This window comes from Mercenaria mercenaria, chromosome 18, assembly GCF_021730395.1.
Source record: "Mercenaria mercenaria strain notata chromosome 18, MADL_Memer_1, whole genome shotgun sequence".
Classification (NCBI taxonomy): Eukaryota; Metazoa; Mollusca; class Bivalvia; order Venerida; family Veneridae; genus Mercenaria; species Mercenaria mercenaria.
In genome coordinates this window covers 39837750-39862251 of record NC_069378.1, presented here as the reverse complement: position 1 = coordinate 39862251, position 24502 = coordinate 39837750, and the positions used below count along the sequence as shown (strand labels likewise).

The 24502-nt window shown below is 34.9% G+C and overlaps 2 protein-coding genes across 5 annotated transcripts in view; one reads left to right on the top strand and one right to left on the bottom strand.

The window, feature by feature from the left end:
- Nucleotides 1–24502, bottom strand: part of LOC123537831 (uncharacterized) — a 100320-nt gene that overhangs the window by 64100 nt on the left and 11718 nt on the right. Inside the window, exon 1 of one of the 4 annotated variants that reach the window (XM_053529398.1) lies at nt 1986–2218. The exons of the other annotated variants lie outside the window; for them this stretch is intronic. The gene's annotated coding sequence lies outside the window, so the exon portion shown is untranslated. Of the gene's footprint in view, nt 1–1985; nt 2219–24502 lie in introns of those variants that run through there. 4 annotated transcript variants of the gene reach the window in all.
- Nucleotides 13047–24085, top strand: LOC128550547 (uncharacterized). Its single transcript, XM_053529786.1, has 2 exons — nt 13047–13085; nt 22067–24085. The coding sequence occupies exons 1-2, from the start codon at nt 13047–13049 to the stop codon at nt 24083–24085; spliced, it is 2058 nt and encodes a 685-aa protein (XP_053385761.1).

Below are 24502 nucleotides of genomic sequence, written 5' to 3'. Positions count from 1 at the left end.
AGAATATGTTAAACTGTTTTCAATGTTAAGCCGCGACTCACATTATAATATCACGGAGAATAAGTTAAACTGTTTTCAATGTTAAGCCGTGACTCACATTATAATATTACGGAGAATATGTTAAACTGTTCTCAGTGTTAAGCCGCGACTCACATTATAATATCACGGAGAATATGTTAAAATGTTCTCAGTGTTAAGCTGCGACTCACATTATAATATCACGGAGAATATGTTAAACTGTTTTCAATTTTAAGCTGCGACTCACATTATAATATCAAGGAGAATATGTTAAACTGACTTCAATGTTAAGCTGCGACTCACATTATAATATTAAGAAGAATATGTTAAACTGTTTTCAATGTTAAGCTGCGACTCACATTATAATATTACGGAGAATATGTTAAACTGTTTTCAATGTTAAGCCGTGACTCACATTATAATATTAAGGAGAATATGTTAAACTGTTCTCAATGTTAATCTGCGACTCACATTATAATATTACGGAGAATATGTTAAACTGTTTTCAATGTTAAGCCGTGACTCACATTATAATATTAAGGAGAATATGTTAAACTGTTCTCAATGTTAAGCTGCGACTCACATTATAATATCAAGGAGAATATGTTAAACTGTTTTCAATGTTAAGCCGCGACCCACATTATAATATTACGGAGAATATGTTAAACTGTGGTCAATGTTAAGCTGCGACTCACATTATAATATCACTGAGAATATGTTAAACTGTTTTCAATTTAAAGCTGCGACTCACATTGCAATATTACGGAGAATATGTTAAACTGTTTTCAATGTTAAGCTGCGACTCACATTATAATATCACGGAGAATATGTTAAACTGTTTTCAATGTTAAGCCGTGACTCACATTATAATATTAAGGAGAATATGTTAAACTGACTTTAATGTTTAGCTGCGACTCACATTATAATATCAAGGAGAATATGTTAAACTGTTTTCAATGTTAAGCCGTGACTCACATTATAATATTACAGAGAATATGTTAAACTGTTTTCAATGTTAAGCTGCGACTCACATTATAATATTAAGGAGAATATGTTAAACTGTTTTCAATGTTAAGCCGTGACTCACATTATAATATTAAGGAGAATATGTTAAACTGACTTCAATGTTAAGCTATAAAATATACTTAGATGTCATCTTTAACAGTATTACTATGGAACAAAGTTACATTTATGTCACCTATAAGGTCAGACACTGCTATTAATTTTTCCATAGGCTTACATTGTAAGAAATGACTCTGTACTGGACCCCCTCAAAACTTTTGTTGACACATGAGGTGCCATTTATCCTGTCAAATAGCCTTCCAGACACCAAGAAATAACATTTTTACATGGGCATGCCTGATCCATTTTTTTTTTTCTATTTCTATTCAAAGACAACCACCCTCAACTGTGCATGGAATTTAGTGGTGAATTCCAACAAGTACTTACTTCACTAAATTGCTAATTTCAGAGTTAAATATATAGCCAGGCAGCTATAAAATACTTCAAGTGGCACAGAAAACATTACATTTCCAGATTTTAAGGATATTTTCATGATTCAAAACAGCACATTTTTAACCAATCAGCTGAAGTCTCATTGAATGCTACGGGTTTCCCTACACATTTTTCAACCAATCCGAAGCCGGCAAATAATAACAACATTTGACCATAACACTATTCCCATTGAATATATAACACATTTCCTCTCTAAAGTCACATTGGTAATAAAGCACAGGTCTCAGAATATCAAATTACTTTAACAAGTATTATGTTGTCTGACCTTTAACCATTTTCTCCAAACCTATTGTCAGTTCCTAAACTTCTTAACACTGACTGTGGCACATTCTGCAGAATAGTGTTACTTAAAGAATACAATACTTGTCTACAAAGTGTACATTGAACTTGGTATATTGTGTTGAATTAAAAAGTAATAAAAAAAATACCATATCCAATGCAGCAAAGTTTACCTTACACTGTCTTGCTAGTAGTCTATAGTCCAATAATCAGTGTTAACAGAATCTGTGAGACAAATTCCTTTAAAGGAATCCTGTGGTATGTTTATAGCCGGGTATATAACATATTTCCAGGAAGATGTCTCCTTTTTCCAGTTCAATGTGACTAAGTTTGTCTGAATCATACAGAACATAAAGAGTGCATCTTCACAGTTCACATTGGCAATATTCAATGGATCGCCAATCTGCTAAAACCAAACTTATGATTATATCACAAAGTAGTACTGTGATTCAAATTAGCATTAATAATATTAAGGGTGTATACACATCATAATTTCTTTTGTTTATCAAGACAAAGACTATATAATAATCAAAATTTAAAGACCCCATGACAGTTATCAGATAATTACATGCTCACAGTTAAAAATACATACAAGTACAAAAACTTTGTTCCAATGATAATGATTTCGAAATGTTTCCGTTATGTGATATACCATATTTGTTTTAACTAGAGTGTTTGCATTGTGTGATATACCATATTTATTCTAAATGAAGTGTCTCTTACACATTACAGGGAAAAAGTGGTTTTATGTAACATGTATGATTATGGTATCAGATGTACAGCGGACACTGTATTAATTTAAGAGTTCACACAAGGGACGGCCAAAAAGAATGGTCTCTTAAAAGATTTCAGTAAAATTCAAAATTACAAGTAATATGTTTAACTGCTGATAAATACCATGCACAAAAGATATATAATATTGTTCAAAATTTGTTTAAATATTTTGAATACTTCTCCTAGTTCACTGGAACAGTTTGCTCAACTATTTAGAGGTTAATTATAAAAGTTATACATGTAAAAACATATCCGCTAACAAGTTGAGTGCTTAAGTTTTGTTCATGGTTGCTCAATAGATACTTTTGACCTGCTGGGGACCAGTTTCATTGGTAGCTGGTCGCGTAATAGAGGTCACTTAATACAGGACTGGTGGTTGCATGTACATTGTCAACTGTATTTGAAGCATTCTATCTTACAGATGTACATGTCTGAACTGAAAATAATGTGTTTGTCCTCGGGCATCCTGTTGTTCAATAAATGCTATATAATATATCTCTTACATGTAACACTATAGATATTGTAATTAAACCTGAAGGTAACACATGTTTATGACAATAGTTAGAACAGTATAACCAGTGGTGAAAATGTAAAACTGATAGTTTCAAAGTAAAAATGTGATCATTATCTAATAAAACATCACAAAATAGACATATTCTAAAGTTACAATGTAACTTCTGCAGGGAAATATAATACTTGCATATATGTATATAATTATGAGCAAGTATAACGGTTGCTAGATACTTTCACTGCCTTTATTAACTGTATTAAAAGAAAACTGAATTGAATTAAATTGTAGAGAAAAAAAATCTGATGAAATTTTGGTTAAAAAGCAACACTGCCTCATTATAGGAATATTTGTATCAATTAAGTTACATGAAAATCCCTTGATGGATTGGAGAGTTGTGGACCAGACAACACTGAAACAGAGTGAGCGACGAATGAGGGACCAACTTACTGCCGTTGAAACTGTTGAAGGAAAATGGAATCCACTGCAGAGAAAGGCAGCTGCTTTCATGCAACAACATTTCTCAAAATTTAATGTACTTTTTTCAAATGTTGCTCTTAAACTTAAACTTAACTCTTGCGAAACATTAACCTGCAATGTCAGATAGGATATTGCTCTTTGCCAGACAAGTCAAAACCCCTGTATGACAATTTAAATCATCATGTCAAATTGTAGTTTATCTTTTATAATCCTTGGATTTCCTATATAAAGATATCAATATTTTCGTCATATAAGTTACTCATTGTTTTACAAACTCATAAATTAGTAGCCAATTGATAAGAGCCTTCATACTGTTTTGAAAAGAATTGAATTCAAGCCAAACATATGGGCGTATCAGAAGATAATTGGCTGGCCCGCATTGTCCAATATTTACAAGATAAAAATTAGAGTCAAAATTGTATTATATTACAGTTATGATTGTTAAAATTTTGACTCACATAAGAATATTTGTTAAAAATTGATACTTTACTATTACATGGAGAGAAAATCTCTACAATTATTTCAAAATACATTAAAAATACGTAAGAATTAGTAATTAAGTTTTCTTTCATTTATAATGATAGGTGCCGTAGCCTTCAGGTAACAATAGTACTAAATAGGTAATCAAGCAGCACTTTCTGGCTAGTCTGATAATTAATGGCTGAAAGAAACAATCAGAATTTTTTTCCATTTAAAGTGGAATTTTCATGTTTTATGTAAGCCAATTCTTGTTTTAATTTCATTGTTGACTTTTTTGGTAGCATTTTTCAAGGAAATTTATTGCATTTATAGAATTAATGTAAACAAACGTATTACTCATGTGTTCATACCCACATTTTAGCTGTCAGCTTGGAAGATATTCCAGTGTCGACCTGTCAGGCAAAAAAATCTTTCTTAGAAGATATAATTGAATCTTACTTTTCTTGGTGTTTTTGGTGGTTTATAGGTCATTTAAGAACATAAGGCTAGTAATTTTTTTTTAAGACAGGCCTGGCTTTGTGTTACAGCTCTCAGAAGATTGTTAATTTTATACTGAACATAAAGCAAATTTACAAAATAACTTTATCTGTAACAAAAATGCATGTATAATTTGGTCAGAATTCACTGCTTTGCTTAATTATAGTTCTAAAATATTTTATAATTATTCTGGAAACAATTCCAAACTATGTAGGCCTATTATACAGAGAAAGTGTGAAACCTCTCATATAGTCATTTTGTATACATTATTTTTATTATAGGAATTCGATATTCAAAGAACAGTGAACATTCAGCCTTCATCGATTATTGATCTAATATTCAAATTTGCTGCAAGTTTGTGTACAATTCTCAAGTCACAATGAAACTTCCAGGAATATAACAATCAATGGCATTCAGGCTAAAGAACATTTGGGACGTATTGTCCTTAATTATCAAAATTTATTTAACAAAGTAGCTAGAACCTCATATTTATCAAAAATTCGAAAATTTTAACCCAAAGTGCATTTTAGATTAAATGGTAAAATAGAGGCACAGTGCAATTTAACATTCAAACAGCATTATCATAAAATAGTTGTAAAAATTGCCCTTAGTTCATTTATACCAATTTTATAGTCGTTATAAGAAAGTTTAGATAACCTTTTATCTACCCTTGATCATATTGTCAATTTTTTAAGCAAATTGAAGTTTAAATCGGCAACAAAAGACCTGAGAAAATCCATCAAAAATCTTTTTGAAATTGAACAATCACCGAGTCTGAAAGCGTGAAAATGTTATATCAAGAGAAAGCCTTACGTCAGTGTCAGCAATTTAATTGGTTTGTAGTAAAGAGAAAAGTACCCGATATCTATCTAGATCTGCCCTGAAAGTTGACAGCACATTTTTCATTGCATCACAAGTAAATGAGACAATTGATTTTAAATGCTTTTTTGAATTATTCATTTCTAACTATGTCACAAGACTAAATCAAGATTTAAGGCAAAAATCATTTTCTCTACCAGTCACAGGTATCTAAATTCTGAGATTTCTAAACTTTTATTAGAACTATTTTCCCAATTTTACTTACCTTTTTACTTAACTTATACAAATGTCCTCAGGATATACACAGCCCATAGTACAGCCTTAATTAGAACCTAAATAATTCACATTTGTTGACGAAATTTAATATTTTGCTAATTCACATGTACGAAACACTTTTAAACACACCGAATATTTGTCCTTTTTCAGTGGTGTGTACTTTAACATTAACAACAGTACCTTAATTTCATCAATAGATGAATCAATCATTACCCTGGCAGAAGAAAAGTTAAGCAATAATCCTTGTGTGATGGAATAAATGATTACCTCTATTTAATTGTGTGATAATGTTCAATGTTATCTATGAGATCAATAAACCAACAATTACCCATACCCAGAGTATTTCTCATGAAAGCCTGAATCGATTATTTCATTTTTCTATAAATAATAACCGAAGCCACAAGTATTAATCAAGCACTCTCTAAACAAAGTGTTAATCAAGCGCTCTCTAATCAAAGGATTCATGAAGTGCTCCTCCAGAAAAGGACTTGTACACATTGTGTTGCCGTTTTAGAGGGAATCAAGATGCCCAAAATGATACATTACAGATATAGAGACATTGTAAACTCTGGATCTTGGCAGCCAAATCGTACAGCTGGTCAGTCAGTTAAGTCTTGAAAATGAAATTTGATTGAGACATTTAAAGGGTGACGTCCATACATATTTCATTCTATATCTAGATGTCATCCAGTCTCTATACATGGATGTACATGTACCACATCAAAGCATTTGTTATAGTTTGAACAAAGAATTTAGAATACTGCAGTATTAATAGCAGGTCGGTGTACTCATAAAGAATATTAAATTAATGTTAAGCATTGAATATTAAAGAAACAGTATGTAGATATTTAGACATTCCACTCACATTATTTTTCATACTAGGTTTATGCCGGTACCATCAATTTGAAATATTATTCAATTCGTGTTTTTGAAGAACAGTCAAAATTATCTCGCAGGGTAGCGGGCATGACTTTAGAACTGCCGCCAGAGACCAACAGGCTGAGCTAGGACAACAGGTCTAAATGATACAGAACAAAAACGGTTTTGATTGTTCCAGAAATGCCCATGAAATGATTGTCTTAACCTCTGACTTCTGCCATGTGCAACATTAATAACTGAGATTATGATAATGCCACTAACAAAAACATTTAAACAAGAGGGCCATAAAGGCTCTGTATGCTCACCTGACCTAATTCTTACTCCAGATGACCTTGTATCCAATATGACCTATATTTCATTAAACAACCATTCTGAGTACATTTATTGTAAATCAGGTAAAGAATATTAAAGAAATTTTACTACACTTTGACCTAATGGTCTCATTTTTGACCCAAGACAACACAGATTTGAACTTGACCTTAAACTTTCCATGACAAACATTCCAACATGAGGAACAAAAGTGGCATTAAATATGTAAATAGGTGGGTGTTGTTTTATGATTTAGCCTACTGATTTTGTTTTTGGCCTCATTTGACCAATTTTCACATATAACACAGATTTTGTAAAGAAAAACAGTGTGCATGACAAAGTTTCATGAAGATCAGGTTAAATTATGGCTTCTGGAGAGCTAAAAAGTTTTTAAATGATTTGACCTAGTGACTGAACCCAGATGACCTTGTTTGAAATTTGACCTAGATTTCATAAAGGCAAATATTCTTCAAGTTTTCAGATAGATAAGGACGAAAATAAGGCTAACAGAGTGTAAACAAGTTTTTTTCTGCAATGTAACCCAGTGACATAGTTTTGGACCCTGTTTTAAAAATGACATAGATTTCATATAGACAACAATCTCACCAGGTCTCATAAAGACCAAATAAAAATGTATCCTCAAGAGTTTAAACAAGGGTATTCTATAATATTACATAGAGACCTAGTTTTTAGCCCCATTTCATAAGACAAACACTGTGACCACATTTTTTTTACATCAGGTTACCCAGTTACAGAATTCACCTAAATTTCATACAGACAAAGTTAACATTAAACATGTTTCATATCAATCAGCTAGCTTGTAAATACTGCAGTGTTCTAGGATTTGAGCTAGTGACCTAGTTTTGAACCTCAGATGATCCTGTTTCAAACTCATCCAGGCAAACATTCTGACCAGGTTTCATGAAAACTGGACCAAAATGGTTACCTATAGAGTGTTCAAAGTACAACTGTTGACAGACTTCAGATGTTAAATTGTCACACACAGGGCAGCAGGGGTATCATAACAGGTCACCTTGAGTACTTTGTGTTCCGGTGAGCTTATCGTCACACACAGGGGTATCATAACAGCTCACCTTGAGTACTTTGTGTTCCGGTGAGCTTATTGTCACACACAGGGGTATCATAACAGGTCACCTTGAGTACTTTGTGTTCCGGTGAGCTTATTGTCACACACAGGGGTATCATAACAGCTCACCTTGAGTACTTTGTGTTCCCCTGAGCTTATTGTCACACACTGGGGTATCATAACAGCTCACCTTGAGTACTTTGTGTTCAGCTGAGCTTATTGTCACACACAGGGGTATCATAACAGGTCACCTTGAGTACTTTGTGTTCCGCTGAGCTTATTGTCACACACAGGGGTATCATAACAGGTCACCTTGAGTACTTTGTGTTCCGCTGAGCTTATTGTCACACACAGTGGTATCATAACAGCACACCTTGAGTACTTTGTGTTCCAGTGAGCTTAAAATACACAATCTCAAGTAATTAAACACTTACTATAATGTTCAAACAGAGATTTTTGTCTGGTCACTTCTGCACATGAAACAGTACATCTAGAGTGCATAAGTTAAATGCATGTTTATCACAGCAGGCAATAGCTGAACCTGTATTTATCATACACAGCACCGATCAAATCTATGTTTATCATAGAGGGCTCAAGTTTAACCAGTGTTCATCACAGTGGGCTCTAGTTAAACCTGTGTTTATCATGGAGGGCACAATTAAAGCTAAACATGTGTTTATCACAGTGGGCACCAGTTAAACCTGTAACTATTACAGAAGGCACAAGCTAAACCTGTTTATCATAGAGAACAAAACTGACACATGTGTTTATCACAGCAGTCACCAGTTAACCTGTGTTTATAAAGGCACCAGTTAAACCCGTTTATCATAGAGGACACCACCAGGACATGGATAAACACTCCAGCACTTGTAGTAATCTTAGACTGACTTTCAAACTCAGATTTGTAACATATTTCTGGCAGTACATTTCGATTTGGAACAATCTTTCAGTGGATAAAGCAATCAGTCATAATCAAATTAGACTACCGTGTCTTTTTAAACAATGACAATGCAGTTATACAATGATTATTTTTAAATATTCCAGATCACTGGTCAGGATTATCTGGTATTATATTGACTTAATCCTTGATTAAACCTCAGTGGTGGTTTATACAATCTGACTAAAGTACTTGATCTTCTAAACGAAGATCTGAGAACGACCCATTCACATTCGTCTTCTGTATATTTTGGATTTCCAATGTTGCTATTTTTATTTTCGCAAATCTATTTTTGTTTGAACCAATCAGACAACTTGTTCGAATGTCACAGAGTAAGAAAAATTTGCAGTTAATCCAGGGCTCGAACCCGGGACCTCTCGCTTACAAAGCAAGTGTCCTACCGACTGAGCTAAACGGCTATCTGACATTATTCGACATAAAAAATGTTGATATCAAAAACCAAGGCTTTTTAAAGCTTGCAGAATGTTGTAAGTTAGCTTTTGATTGGCTAGCGGAAGGGTTGTCAGAACGAGGCCATCAATAGCTCGTTGTCAGATCCTATGCGTAGCGTAATAGGAGATGCACTTTAGTCAGATTGTGGTTTATATATACTGAAACAACATAGAACTGTATGATATAGGAATAATGTTTGTGATTTTCACAGGAAATGTGAGACTTATATAGCTGAAGGTGTAAAGAGAATGACAAAGCAAACTACAAGATATGTCTATGAAACACTGGCTTCAAGACATAAAGTAAGAAACCAGGTGTTGTTAGCTCATGTCCTAAACTTTAAGATAAGAAGAGTAATGTGGTCCAGTGAGGGCACTGTAAAGGATATGGAGTCAAGCTGTAGCATCTTGGGTACTGACTGCAACAATCTTCAACCAGGTTAAAGCATCTTGTGTATTGACTGCACTATCTTTCAACCAGGTTGAGGCATCTTGTGTACTGACTGCACTATCCTTCAACCAGGTTGAGGCATCTTGTGTACCGACTGCACTATCCTTCAACCAGGTTGAGGCATCTTGTGTACTGACTGCACTATCCTTCAACCAGGTTGAGGCATCTTGTGTACTGACTGCACTATCCTTCAACCTGGTTGAGGCATACTGTGTACCAACTGCACTATCCTTCAACCACGTTGAGGCATACTGTGTACTGACTGCACTATCCTTCAACCAGTTTGAGGCATCTTATGTACCAACTGCACTATCCTTCAACCAGGCTGAGGCATACTGTGTACTGACTGCACTATCCTTCAACCAGGTTGAGGCATACTGTGTACTGATTGCACTATCCTTCAACCTGGTTGAGACATACTGTGTACTGACTGCACTATCCTTCAACCAGGTCGAGGCATCTTGTGTACTGATTGCACTATCCTTCAACCTGGTTGAGACATACTGTGTACTGACTGCACTATCCTTCAACCAGGTTGAGGCAGGCTGGGGCACCCTGTGTACTGACTGCACTATCCTTCAACCAGGTTGAGACATACTGTGTACTGACTGCACTATCCTTCAACCAGGTTGAGGCATCTTGTGTACTGACTGCACTATCCTTCAACCAGGTTGAGGCATCTTGTGTACTGACTGCACTATCCTTCAACCAGGTTGAGGCACCTTGTATACTGACTGCACTATCCTTCAACCAGGTTGAGGCATACTGTGTACTGACTGCACTATCCTTCAACCAGGTTGAGGCATCTTGTGTACTGACTGCACTATCCTTCAACCAGGTTGAGGCATACTGTGTACTGATTGCACTATCCTTCAACCAGGTTGAGGCATCTTGTGTACTGATTGCACTATCCTTCAACCAGGTTGAGGCATCTTGTGTACTGATTGCACTATCCTTCAACCTGGTTGAGACATACTGTGTACTGATTGTACTATCCTTCAACCAGCTTGAGGCACCCTGTTGTACTGACTGCACTATCCTTCAACCGGGTTGAGACATACTGTGTACTGAATGCATTATCCTTCAACCGGGTTGAGGCATCTTGTGTACTGACTGCACTATCCTTCAACCAGGCTGAGGCACCTTGTATACTGACTGCACTATCCTTCAACCAGGTTGAGGCATACTGTGTACTGACTGCACTATCCTTCAACCAGGCTGAGGCACCTTGTATACTGACTGCACTATCCTTCAACCAGGTTGAGGCATACTGTGTACTGACTGCACTATCCTTCAACCGGGTTGAGGCATACTGTGTACTGACTGCACTATCCTTCAACCGGGTTGAGGCATACTGTGTACTGACTGCACTATCCTTCAACCGGGTTGAGGCTTATTGTGTACTGACTGCACTATCCTTCAACCGGGTTGAGGCATATTGTGTACTGACTGCACTATCCTTCAACCAGGTTGAGGCATACTGTGTACTGACTGCACTATCCTTCAACCAGGTTGAGGCATCTTGTGTACTGACTGCACTATCCTTCAACCAGGTTGAGGCATCTTGTGTACTGACTGCACTATCCTTCAACCTGGTTGAGGCATACTGTGTACTGACTGCAAAATTCTTCAAAAACCTAAAATGACTAATAATACGAATGATAAAATTATAATTGGAAATTCTTTCCATGGAATGCTTAGATGTGCTATCAAAAACAAAAAATATGACTACCAGATTAATAAAAATTATTTTTCTTTTAAAATAATTTGATTTATTTTTAGAGAAATCAAATGTCACGTCCGTTGCAATGGAACCGATACGCCCTCGCTCTTATCGTTATAAATTGGTACCCGAGTTTATACAAGCCTGTAGCTAGTTAAATTTGATATCGGTAAACAGTCTGTTAAACTTGCATAAAAAGCTGAGAATTCTCGTGCAGCTCTCTGTCTGTTTTTGTACGTTGGCTGAGCGAGTACATGTAAAGTTGACAATTTTGAGTTGACAATTTTATAAAGAATTTAATTCTCTACGCTTGCCGAGAGGTTGTAATAAGAGAAGCGGGCTGGTCTGACACAACAACCGACAATGAAGAGAACAGGCGTAATACGAGAGGTCCGTCGTAAATGAAAAGCCGACGAGTGTAACCTTGAAAGCAGGCCTGCTGGCGAACTTGTGGCACCCGAAGGTCGAACAGTCAACACTGGTGACATTGACGATAGAGGAAACAGACTACTACAGGATTATTCTGGTGGGTCAATTGTTATTGACTTTGAACAAATTCTTTCAAATTCTGATGTAGTTCTTTCTGATAACTGTACAAGTAGCAATATTCCATGTAATAATTCTCAAAGTGGGTGTGGCGGCATAATGGTATAAAAATCCTCTTTTTGCAAGTAAATTCCTTCAAACATCGCGTTCACAAAGATGAGTTTTTCAGTTCGGATAATTAACTCTGCCAAATCACCAGCTAATATAAACGCTTTGAAACGATATGCACGTGATAACGGTAAAGCAGATGGGTGGTTTTAACCAAGAGTTTCCTATTCTCGATTGCTTCAAATTCAAAAAATCTTTGCTCGGTTGCACTGAATTCTTGTATAATACAGAAAGAAATAAGGAAGATGAAGCTGGAAGGGTTGCGGGCCCATTTGTATCGCCTATTAGTATCGTCCCGTAGAAACTGAATCATTACATTGGCCTAGTTTTATGGTAAGGTTAGTTCAAAATCTAGGATGAACGGGTTTACTATCGGACGGCAAAAGTACATACTGGTTGGTGCACGGTCCGGGAAAACTGGGTATGAAAGAGGTAGTCATCATAGGAAAATTTAGCAGTGAATATTAGAAAAATGTAGTAGTGAAGATGTATAAGTAAATAAACAGTACAGAAACTAGTAATTAGTTATGTAAACGGCTCACGCGAAATTTGGGCGTCACGTACATAAAAAACATGCGTGTAAAGTTCATTATTTAATATTATGGCCTCAAACATACAGCACCGCTAGAGAATAAATATAGCTGGAATTCTATAGCATTTTTGATAAATTATTGACAGAAAATTCAACAAAATTACATAAAAACAGCTGATTTTATGCAGGATTACATGTGAAATTTTATATGGCACGATCATAAATAACTACTTAGTTTTTATAGTAAATACAGGTAAAGCACTTTATGCACATAATTCAAACTTTTGGCCGGAAAACACAAAAAACAGTATAGAAAAATATTTAATGATGAATAAGTGGCAGCAATTTAAAAACATAGAGTAAACGGTTACATGTCAAGCATTCTACTTTATCGACATGGCATATTCAACGAGGCGTGTAGCTTATATCAAACAGGTGTGTGCATGACCTATATATCGGCCGTGTACGTACAGAATAAATATGTCGTTTTAAAATAAACATTAGATTTACTGTTATCATCCTAAAAGTAGCGTATTGACATTTCATTGCCACAACAGTTGCCACTTAGATGTTTTGTAAGTCATGAAGAGAACCGCGGGTCTTTGTGGATAATTTTGCTAATAAACAACTACAACATTAGAAGACAGCATTTGAACAGAAAATAACATCTTATATTATTAGAAAACAAAACAAATATAATTAAAATAAATATATTAATAAATGAATTAATAAGTAAATAAATGAATAAAAATAAATTAAAGAAAGAAAGATTCTGTCTGCTAAAAGACATCATAAGGTAAATACAATCTTTGCTGCAGGGCTGGGCTATCGCATTTAGCAACTGTGTTTAAAAGATTATATTTCTAAGAACATGGCTTCCAATCGATAAGAATTTTGGGGGATAAATTTCTGAAAATTTATTGTGGCGGGAAAATTCTATCGACTGGAAGGTGACCGGGCGTTAGATTCGTTAATCGGTATCAGTTTAAACGTTTTTTGACTTAACACTATTGTAAGCCCGATTGATCTAGCTCGCGCGTTGTCATAATAGACGCAAACGTGAACCGCAATGGTATTTAACCTTAGTTTGTTTAAGTTGTTGCATTGCGTTGCAGTTACATATTTTCCGTTAAGGTATGATTTTTGATTATTCGGACTGACTGGCATGTCACGCTTGGTCTCCTTCCCGTCGAGTGAATTTTTCATCAACTTGGTCGGAGCCCTCGCGCTTACCCTATCAAGTTTAATTAGAGCGGCCGTTACAACCCAGCTTATTATAATACTATCCCATTTTGTTATAATATTATGTAAATGGAATTGAACCTTCAAACCAACTTGACAGGAGCTTCTGTGCCTACCCTGTCTCGTTGAAAATGTTACTGCGTATTTAAGATTGAATTAGGTCTTAATTACTTAACGGATAACTTTATTTTTGTCACATTTAATTTTTGTTGTTGAGTATGTTCAGAATTGTTGGCAAGGCAGTTAAGTTCATTAACCTTCATCAGCTGGACAGGAGCCTCAGGCGTACCCGGTCCCGTTGAGGAGGTTACTTATTTTTGACATAAAAAGTTATTAATTATTTAACTTATGATCACTTTATTTTGTTACATTTGTTGTTATGATAGAATTGTTTGCAAGGTAATTATTAAACATATAGAGGAGGCAATGTGTGTTTATTTTTATTTCGAGTAATTTCAAATAATAAAAATTATTTTTCTTTTAAAATAATTTGATTTATTTTTAGAGAAATCAAATGTCACGTCCGTTGCAATGGAACCGATACGCCCTCGCTCTTATCGTTATAAATTGGTACCCGAGTTTATACAAGCCTGTAGCTAGTTAAATTTGATATCGGTAAACAGTCTGTTAAACTTGCATAAAAAGCTGAGAATTCTCGTGCAGCTCTCTGTCTGTTTTTGTACGTTGGCTGAGCGATTACATGTAAAGTTGACAATTTTGCCCACCCGCCACACCCCATAATGAGATTACAAAGGCGCCGCTTGCAATGTTCTGTTTTATAAAATGCGTTTCCGTCCAGTTTCAATATGACAATGATAATGACGAAGTTTATTTGATGTAGCGGCCACCGGCCCAAAATTAAAATATGCATGTATATACAATCAGCAGTATACATTTATGGAATACGGGACGTAAAGTCAAATCTTATTCATAATATAAACCTATTAACTTGTATACTTTAGTTTCATGTATATAGTACATATTATTATATTTAAAGCAAACGTTTACGTTCTATGAAATCATAGTATGCGTACATGGCAACATTTTTATTGTAGTTATTGCTACTGCTTATAAGGATAATAAATGAGTAGACATAAATTGATACAATATTTCTGGAATATGCTTTGCTCTTAATTTCTGTAAACAAGGACATAGCAAAAGGAAGTGCATTTAATATTCTTTACCAGTTCCACATAATTTACATATATGTTCATTTTGTCAACATTATTATATTATTCTCTCTCTATCTCGAGCTGTTTCAGTAGGAGAGTTGAGACAGATTTTCTGCTCTAGTCATATATTTCAGATCGTTACTTGACGAGGATGAGTGTACAAAAAAAATCAAAAGGTTTCCAAAGACGATTTCACACATATTTGCTCGGAGTATTGGACTGCTGAAGACAATGATTAGATGTGGAACACGGATAATATGCCATTCAGCAAGTGTGGAGATAAACAGTAACATAAGATGTGTTATCAATTTTAATGTGTGTTATCTAATTATGTGCGTTTAAATGCCAAGTGTTTGTATACTCTGGATCCTCAATCAGATAACGTTCATTACAAATATATTGTTTTAAAGCTTGTTATGGAACTTGCTTTTGAAGGGATAAAATTATTTATTTCATGCTTTTATGGTAGCCTACGACACAATAATTTAATTGTCGCTCTACGTTATCATGATATATTACCGGAGAATTCAAGTTGGCAGGGGGGAGACTGCGTGATATCTATATTAAATGCATTTAGTAAGCGTTTATAATTATATCTAATCTAGAGCATCTTTGTTAGACATTCAGCTATCATTTCTCGTCGGTCGTTTCCAATTCGTACCCGAGGGGACATGACAGCTTCAATAATGTAGTTAGCTTGTTGCATCGCAATTGCCACATACGTTCTTGCAAACCGGGGCTTGTACGAGTTTAATCGCTGTTGTGTAGTTTGCTTTGCCTAAGACTACAATACATAATAGCATAATGTTTTAGGTGTTATGACACGAAGTTGCTTTGGGTTACTAAGTCCGGGTCTTATAGTACAGTATAGAACCTAGATTGCCTGGCGTTGCATGAAAGGCATCAGTATATAGTAAACACTTTGCAGTAAATATTTAGTTATCTACGATTGCAGTAAAATACCACAGTTTTTGATACCGTTTTCTAATAAAGTGTTATGACTCGAAGTTGCTTTGGATCACTCAGTCCGGTTTTTATAGTACGGTAGGACATTGACTGCTTTGTGTTGTATAAAAGGCATCAGTAAATAGTATAAAGATTTTTTCAGTGAAAATTTATTTATGTAGTATTTATATGATTGCAGTAGAATACCACAGTTTTGATGCCATTCTCTAATTAAGTGTTATAACTCGAAGTTGCTTTGGGTCACTAGGTCCGGCACTCGTAGTACAGTAGGATCTAAATTGCTTTGCATTGCAAAAAAAGGCATCTGTAAATAGTATAAAGATTTTGCAGTAAGTATTTAGTTAAGATTGCAGTAGAAGACCAAAGGTTTGATGCCATTCTCTGATAATTTGTTTTGACTCGAAGTTGCTTTGGGTCACTAGGTATATCTTTTATAGCTAGGTAGGACCTAGATTACTTTACATTGTATAAATGCATCAGTAATTAGTACATAGTTTTCTGCACTAAATATTTAGTTAAGACTACAGTGACATTTCACAGGCTGGATGCCATATTTTAATAAAGTGTTATGACTCGAAGTTGCTTTGGGTCACTAGGTCCGGCTCTTATAGTACGGTAGGACCTAGATTGCGTTGCATTGCGTATAAGGCATCAGTAAATAGTACAAAGTTTGCTGCAGTAAATATTTAGTTAAGATCGCAGTGGAATGTCACGAGTTTGATGCCAATCTATAATAAAGTGTTATGACTCGAAGTTGCTTTGGGTCACTAGGTCCGGCTCTTATAGTACGGTAGGACCTAGATTGCGTTGCATTGCGTATAAGGCATCAGTAAATAGTGCAAAGTTTGCTGCAGTAAATATTTAGTTAAGATCGCAGTGGAATGTCACAGGTTTGATGCCAATCTATAATAAAGTGTTATGACTCGAAGTTGCTTTGGGTCACTAGGTCCGGCTCTTATAGTACGGTAGGACCTAGATTGCGTTGCATTGCGTAAAAGGCATCAGTAAATAGTACAAAGTTTTCTGTAGGAAGTATTTAGTTAAGAGTGCAGTGGAATATTATAGATTTGATGCCATTCTGTAATGGAATGTTATGACTCGAAGTTGCTTTGGGTCACTAGGTCCGGCTCTTATAGTACGGTAGGACCTAGATTGCATTGCATTGCGTAAAAGGCATCAGTAAACAGTACAAAGTTTCTGTAGGAAGTATTTAGTTAAGTGTGCAGTGGAATATTATAGATTGGACGCCATTCTTTAATAAAATGTTATGACTCGAAGTTGCTTTGGGTCACTAGGTCCGGGTCTTATAGTGCGGTAGACCCAGATTGCGTTGCATTGCGTAAAAGGCATCAGTATGTAGTACAAAGTTTTCTGTAGGAAGTATTTAGTTTAGATTGCAGTGGAATATTACAGGTCTGATACCATTCTTTAATAAACTGTTGTGACTCGAAGTTGCCTTGGGTCAACAGGTCCGGTTTTTTATTGTACGGCAAGACCCAAATTGCGTTGAGTTGCGTAAAGGGCATCAGTAAATAGTACAAAGTTTTCGGCAGTAAATAATTAGTTTAGATTGCAATAGAATACTACAGGTTTGATGCCATTCTTTAATAAAGTCGTATGACTCGAAGTTGCTTTGGATCACTTTGTCCGGCTCTTATAGTACTGTAGGACCTAGATTGCTTTGCGTTGCGTAAAAAGGCATCGTTAAATAAAATAAAGATTTTTACAGTAAATATTTAGTAATGTAGTGTAAGATTGCAGTAGAATACCACAGTTTTGATGCCGTTCCCTAGTTAAGTATTATGACCGATTCTTATAGTGTGGTAGGACCTATATTGCTCGGGGTTGTGTAACAGGCATTAATAAACAGTAAACCACTGTAGTAAATAACTGGATTTAGGTAATGTAAGGTTGCTTATCTTTCTTTTTGATGATTTGTTTTTCGACGTCAACAACGTGAGTAAAAAGACTATGAGCTTGAATGGAGCCTCGCTTGTTTATAGTCCCAAACTTCTCTCAAGTAACGAGAACCGCAATTGGTATTTAACCTTAGTTTGTTTAAGTTGTTGCATTGCGTTGCAGTTACATATTTTCCGTTAAGGTATGATTTTTGATTATTCGGACTGACTGGCATGTCACGCTTGGTCTCCTTCCCGTCGAGTGAATTTTTTCATCAACTTGGTCGGAGCCCTCGCGCTTACCCTATCAAGTTTAATTAGAGCGGCCGTTACAACCCAGCTTATTATAATACTATCCCATTTTGTTATAATATTATGTAAATGGAATTGAACCTTCAAACCAACTTGACAGGAGCTTCTGTGCCTACCCTGTCTCGTTGAAAATGTTACTGCGTATTTAAGATTGAATTAGGTCTTAATTACTTAACGGATAACTTTATTTTTGTCACATTTAATTTTTGTTGTTGAGTATGTTCAGAATTGTTGGCAAGGCAGTTAAGTTCATTAACCTTCATCAGCTGGGCAGGAGCCTCAGGCGTACCCGGTCCCGTTGAGGAGGTTACTTATTTTTGACATAAAAAGTTATTAATTATTTAACTTATGATCACTTTATTTTGTTACATTTGTTGTTATGATAGAATTGTTTGCAAGGTAATTATTAAACATATAGAGGAGGCAATGTGTGTTTATTTTTATTTCGAGTAATTTCAAATAAAATGTAAAAGAAATCTATGAAAGTCATAGAATAAAGTATTTCCAACATAAAATTGTGCATGACAAAGAAATTTTGATCTTCTGCTGAAACAAACAAAAATTCTCTATAAATAACCTCTATAAACCAAAGTATCCAATGACTTACAGTGAACTAACAAATATAAGTACAAATAAAACATATTTTTAACTTCATTTCTACATTCATCATGCATGGTTCATTTGATAAATTATATACTGAGCTTCAATACTGTCCACATACATTCATCATGTACACCTCATTTGATAAATTTATATGTTGAACATCAATATTGTCAACTAGGCCTTTAGAACATACATTCATTGCATTTCTTTGATTACAAGATTATTAAAATTTGGGCCAATTAGTTATTGTTATAACCATTTAGATGTCAACAGTTCAATCAGAGAAAAATGTATTAATGTAAACCACTGCCAGAGTAAATACCTTTGAGGAGTAAATTAATAAATTCTATATAATTGAACTTCCAGATATCTATATGTAATAAACAGCTTCAAAGAAAAGTGGACTTTAAAAACAGTTTTCTCATTCCCTGTGTTCATATTTCATTATTTTCTCAATATAACTGAACCTTTATCTATAAATAGAATAAAGGACTTCAAAGTGGACTTAACCCATCATCTCTATTCCTCAGTTAGAACTCTATTTTTATCATATATGAGGCTGAGCAAACATCAACTTCATCCAATCCAATTTTTTTTAGTAAAAAAGAAATTTTTGCTATGTCCATTGAAAGTTTACAATCTAATTACAAGTTGAATGTATTGCTGAGTCAACGGTTTCTTTACAAATGGGAGGTTTAATCCAAAAAAAAAGCTAAAATACAATATATGTTATCAAAGAATATGATGGAATATTTAAACTATATTCAAAGACAATGTGGAGAAAAAAATTCTCCCATGAAGCTACAATGTAATATAAGACAAAATGTGTGAGAAAATATCTGGAACAATATGTAACAAAGATATTTTAATTTCCTTACACTGGAGAAAAGTTTAAATAATTACCTTTTTACAGGACATAAAACACCTTTTCAGAGTGACAAAACATTAATTTGTAGCTCAATTCAGTATCTTCAGAATACTTTAAATTGTAATGAAATTGGCAATAAAAAAAGTAAACTTTAACAATAGGCAAAAGTTTGACAATAAAAATGTTATTTTCCTTTCATAATGGTAAAATGATTATAGTCGTATTTGGCCTGGAATTTATTTTTTTCTGATATACTATCATGCCTCATAAAATTCAATATATTTCAAAAAATTGGGTACTGAAAGAGAATGGTTAAAAATGCAATAAAAATCATAAATAATTACTTGTTAGTGTACTCCTTTTATTGAAAAGTGACAAATTTTTACCAATAATAAAGGTCAATGTTTCAGTTTGGTCATATAGTCAGACTTTTCCATTTTTTTTTGTCCATTTCTAACAAAAAAGTAGTTTTAAATTTTTTTACAATTGCTTAAATTATTGTATAATGTTCTGATTGTCTGAATAAGATAGGAGCATATATAGGACATACATTAGTTTGAAGTAAGAAACAATATTCTAGGATACCGACAGCATCATTATACTTTTATGGTACTACTTTCATGTTCTATCTTTAATCAAGCTGCATGTCAATATCTACACAAATTTTAGAGGGCAATAGAAGTAAAACATCATAAAATCTAACAACTTTATAATTTTATAACAAATTCTGCAGAACTAAATGATGCAAATATGTATATAAATTACATTGTAAACTTTGGAAAGCCAGAAACACTCTACATTACTACATAAAATTAGAATTTATAAGACTATTTTAAATATGGTGTGCAAAAACATTGACCGAGGTGATATTTCACATAATCTGCATTATTTGTTGCTATTTTGTGAATTATAGAAGGTGAAAGACCATGATTTTGTGAGCTAAGTGTATGGCAAAAAAGAGGTAAAACAAAGTATTTTGGTGAAACAATGGTGAGAATATGAATGGTGGTATCAGCTTTCCCTGGGCATGCTGAGGAATGTTCATTTTGTTGCTGTGGATTTATTTATTTTGTTGGGTTTATTGTCGCACCGACACAATTTTAGGTCATATGGCGACTTTCCAGCTTTAATGGTGGAGGAAGACCCCAGGTGCCCCTCCGTGCACAATTTCATCACGAGCGGGCACCTGGGTAGAACCACCGACCTTCCGTAAGCCAGCTGAATGGCTTCCTCATGTGAAGAATTCTACGCCCCAAATGAGGTTTCGAACCCACATCGATGAGGGGCAAATGGTTTGAAGTCAACGACTCTAACCACTCGGCCACGGAGGCCCCTTTGTTGCTGTGGAAGCACAGGGCTTATAAACATACATAAACAAAATAAGCAGCACATTAAAAGTCCATTTGGCAATATATATACTGCAATCATTTCTCTTCTTCAAAATATTTGTTTTAGTGAACTTGCCCTAAATTTACAATAAATTTTAACCCATTTTGTATAAACCTTTGCCTACTTCCCTTAATCTTGTAAAAAATTTCATATGGTCTTCAAGTGCTGAACAAACAATTCTAAAGTAATTTCATCAACATCATAAGCCTGTTCTTTTTTCTTTTGAATAGTCAAATAAAACTACTTAAGAGTTGTGAAAAACTCATAATTACCTTTCATTGTTATTGATATAACACTTCAAGTTCGCTTTTACCCGGACAGATTCCTCGATAAGAAAGATCGCTATAATAATTGGCACACGTGTGTAAGCCTTAAAATTATATGTCTAACAACCAAAAATTCATTGCCAGTCGGTGCCACAATTACATACCCCTTGTGTATCATTGTATTTCATTTTAAAATATATTCGACCAAAATCTGTTATTGAAATTAATGAGCAATTACTTCATTATAGTGTCCACATGTCAACATGAAATTAACATTTTCTATGTGTAAGGCAAAAATGGTACACATATAATACAAGTATAGATAAGTACAGCATAAACCTGCACAACTTTTTTTAACAAATTAATGTTATACATGACATTCAAGTGTGACTGTAGTTCTACAAACACAGTCAGTTTATACTAATTTATTTTAGCTCAATTGTGATGAAAGCTTCAAGCTTACTGAAACCACTCTCGAGACAGCTTCCTTGAAAAACCAGTACTGGTGACATATGAGAAGTCATGGCCGTGACCCCAGTGGGGCTAAAACCCACAACCCCTTGATTGAGCAGCCAATATCTTATCCACTAAACCACCGCGTCCCTTAGTTACTTAATATACAGCTGAAACTCAGAACTTGATATCTCAAATTCTCTAATCTCAAAGTTCCAACAATCTCAAAGTTCCAGCAATTTAAAAGTTCCAACAATCTCAAAGTTCCAGCAATCTCAAAGTTCCAACAATCTCAAAGTTCCAACTATCTCGAAGTTCCAGCAATCTCAAAGTTCCAGCAATCTCAAAGTTCCAGCAATCTCAAAGTTCCAACTATCTCAAAGTTCCAGCAATCTCAAAGTTCCAACTATCTCAAAGTTCTAGCAATCTCAAAGTTCTAGCAATCTCAAAGTTCCAGCAATCTCGAAGTTCCAACAATCTCAAAGTTCCAGCAATCTCAAAGTTCCAACAATCTCGAAGTTTCAACAATCTCGAAGTTCCAGCAATCTCGAAGTTCCAACAATCTCAAAGTTCCAACAATCTCAAAGTTCCAGCAATCTCAAAGTTCCAACAATCTCAAAGTTCCAGCAATCTCAAAGTTCTAGCAATCTCAAAGTTCCAACAATCTCAAAGTTTCAACAATCTCAAAGTTCCAGCAATCTCAAAGTTCCAGCAATCTCAAAGTTCCAACAATCTCAAAGTTCCAGCCATCTCAAAGTCAAAGTTCCAGCAATCTCAAAGTTCCAGCAATCTCAAAGTTCCAACAATCTCAAAGTTCCAGCCATCTCAAAGTTCCAACAATCTCAAAGTTCCAACAATCTCAAAGTTCCAGCAATCTCAAAGTTCCAGCAATCTTAAAGTTCCAGCAATCTCAAAGTTCCAGCAATCTCAAAGTTCCAACAATCTCAAAGTTCCAACAATCTCAAAGTTCCAGCAATCTCAAAGTTCCAACTATCTCAAAGTTCTAGCAATCTCAAAGTTCCAGCCATCTCAAAGTCAAAGTTCCAGCAATCTCAAAGTTCCAGCAATCTCAAAGTTCCAGCAATCTCAAAGTTCCAACAATCTCAAAGTTCCAACAATCTCAAAGTTCCAGCAATCTCAAAGTTCTAACTATCTCAAAGTTACAACAATCTCAAAGTTCCAGCAATCTCAAAGTTCCAGCAATCTCAAAGTTCCAACTATCTCAAAGTTCCAACTATCTCAAAGTTCCAACAATCTCAAAGTTCCAGCAATCTCAAAGTTCCAACAATCTCAAAGTTCCAGCAATCTCAAAGTTCCAACAATCTCAAAGTTCCAGCAATCTCAAAGTTCCAACTATCTCAAAGTTCCAACAATCTCAAAGTTCCAGCAATCTCAAAGTTCCAACAATCTCAAAGTTCCAGCAATCTCAAAGTTCCAACTATCTCAAAGTTCCACCAATCTCAAAGTTCCAGCAATCTCAAAGTTCAAACTATCTCAAAGTTCCAACAATCTCAAAGTTCCAGCAATCTCAAAGTTCAAACTATCTCAAAGTTCCAACTATCTCAAAGTTCCAACAATCTCAAAGTTCCAGCAATCTCAAAGTTCCAACAATCTCAAAGTTCCAACTATCTCAAAGTTCCAGCAATCTCAAAGTCAAAGTTCCAGCAATCTCAAAGTTCCAACGATCTCAAAGTTCCAGCAATTTAAAAGTTCCAACAATCTCAAAGTTCCAACAATCTCAAAGTTCCAGCAATCTCAAAGTTCCAACTATCTCAAAGTTCCACCTATCTCAAAGTTCCAGCAATCTCAAAGTCAAAGTTCCAGCAATCTCAAAGTTCCAGCAATCTCAAAGTTTGAACAATCTCAAAGTTCCAACAATCTCAAAATCAAAGTTCCAGCAATCTCGAAGTTCCAACAATCTCAAAGTTCCAACTATCTCAAAGTTCCAGCAATCTCAAAGTTCCAACAATCTCAAAGTTCTAGCAATCTCAAAGTTCCAACAATCTCAAAGTTCCAGCAATCTCAAAGTTCCAACTATCTCAAAGTTCCAACTATCTCAAAGTTCCAGCAATCTCAGTCAAAGTTCCAGCAATCTCAAAGTTCCAGCAATCTCAAAGTTCCAACAATCTCAAAGTTCCAACAATCTCAAAGTCAAAGTTCCAGCAATCTCAAAGTTCCAACAATCTCAAAGACATTTTCAAGTCCTGTCCTGAAAACATGTGCACATTATATCACTTTAAGTCAAATTTTGGTTATCGTGGAGTAAAACGCTGGATCCCTTGGACATGGTTCATACACATTCTTTCAGACAAAATTCCCTGACATTTCCCTGACATGAAAGCATTTTTCCCTGACTTTTTGGTTCGGTACGATACAAACCAAGTCACCTAGTATGATTTTTGTTATCTTAAAATTGGCAAGCAAAATGACATGAATTATCATGCATTAAAAAGTAATCAAATACACTGTTTCAAACAAACAAATGTTTTTATGTTATGACCAATAGACAATAAAGCAATTACTTTTGGAAACCTGAACATATTAGCCAAATCAAACTGTTTTTCTGAACATAGCTTTACTAAATTACATTAAAATGGAATTGTCATTCTGATTACCAATTAAAAAGAGTAACATCTATAGGATATATACCATGCAAAACACCTTGGTAGCAAAAGCATGGCTT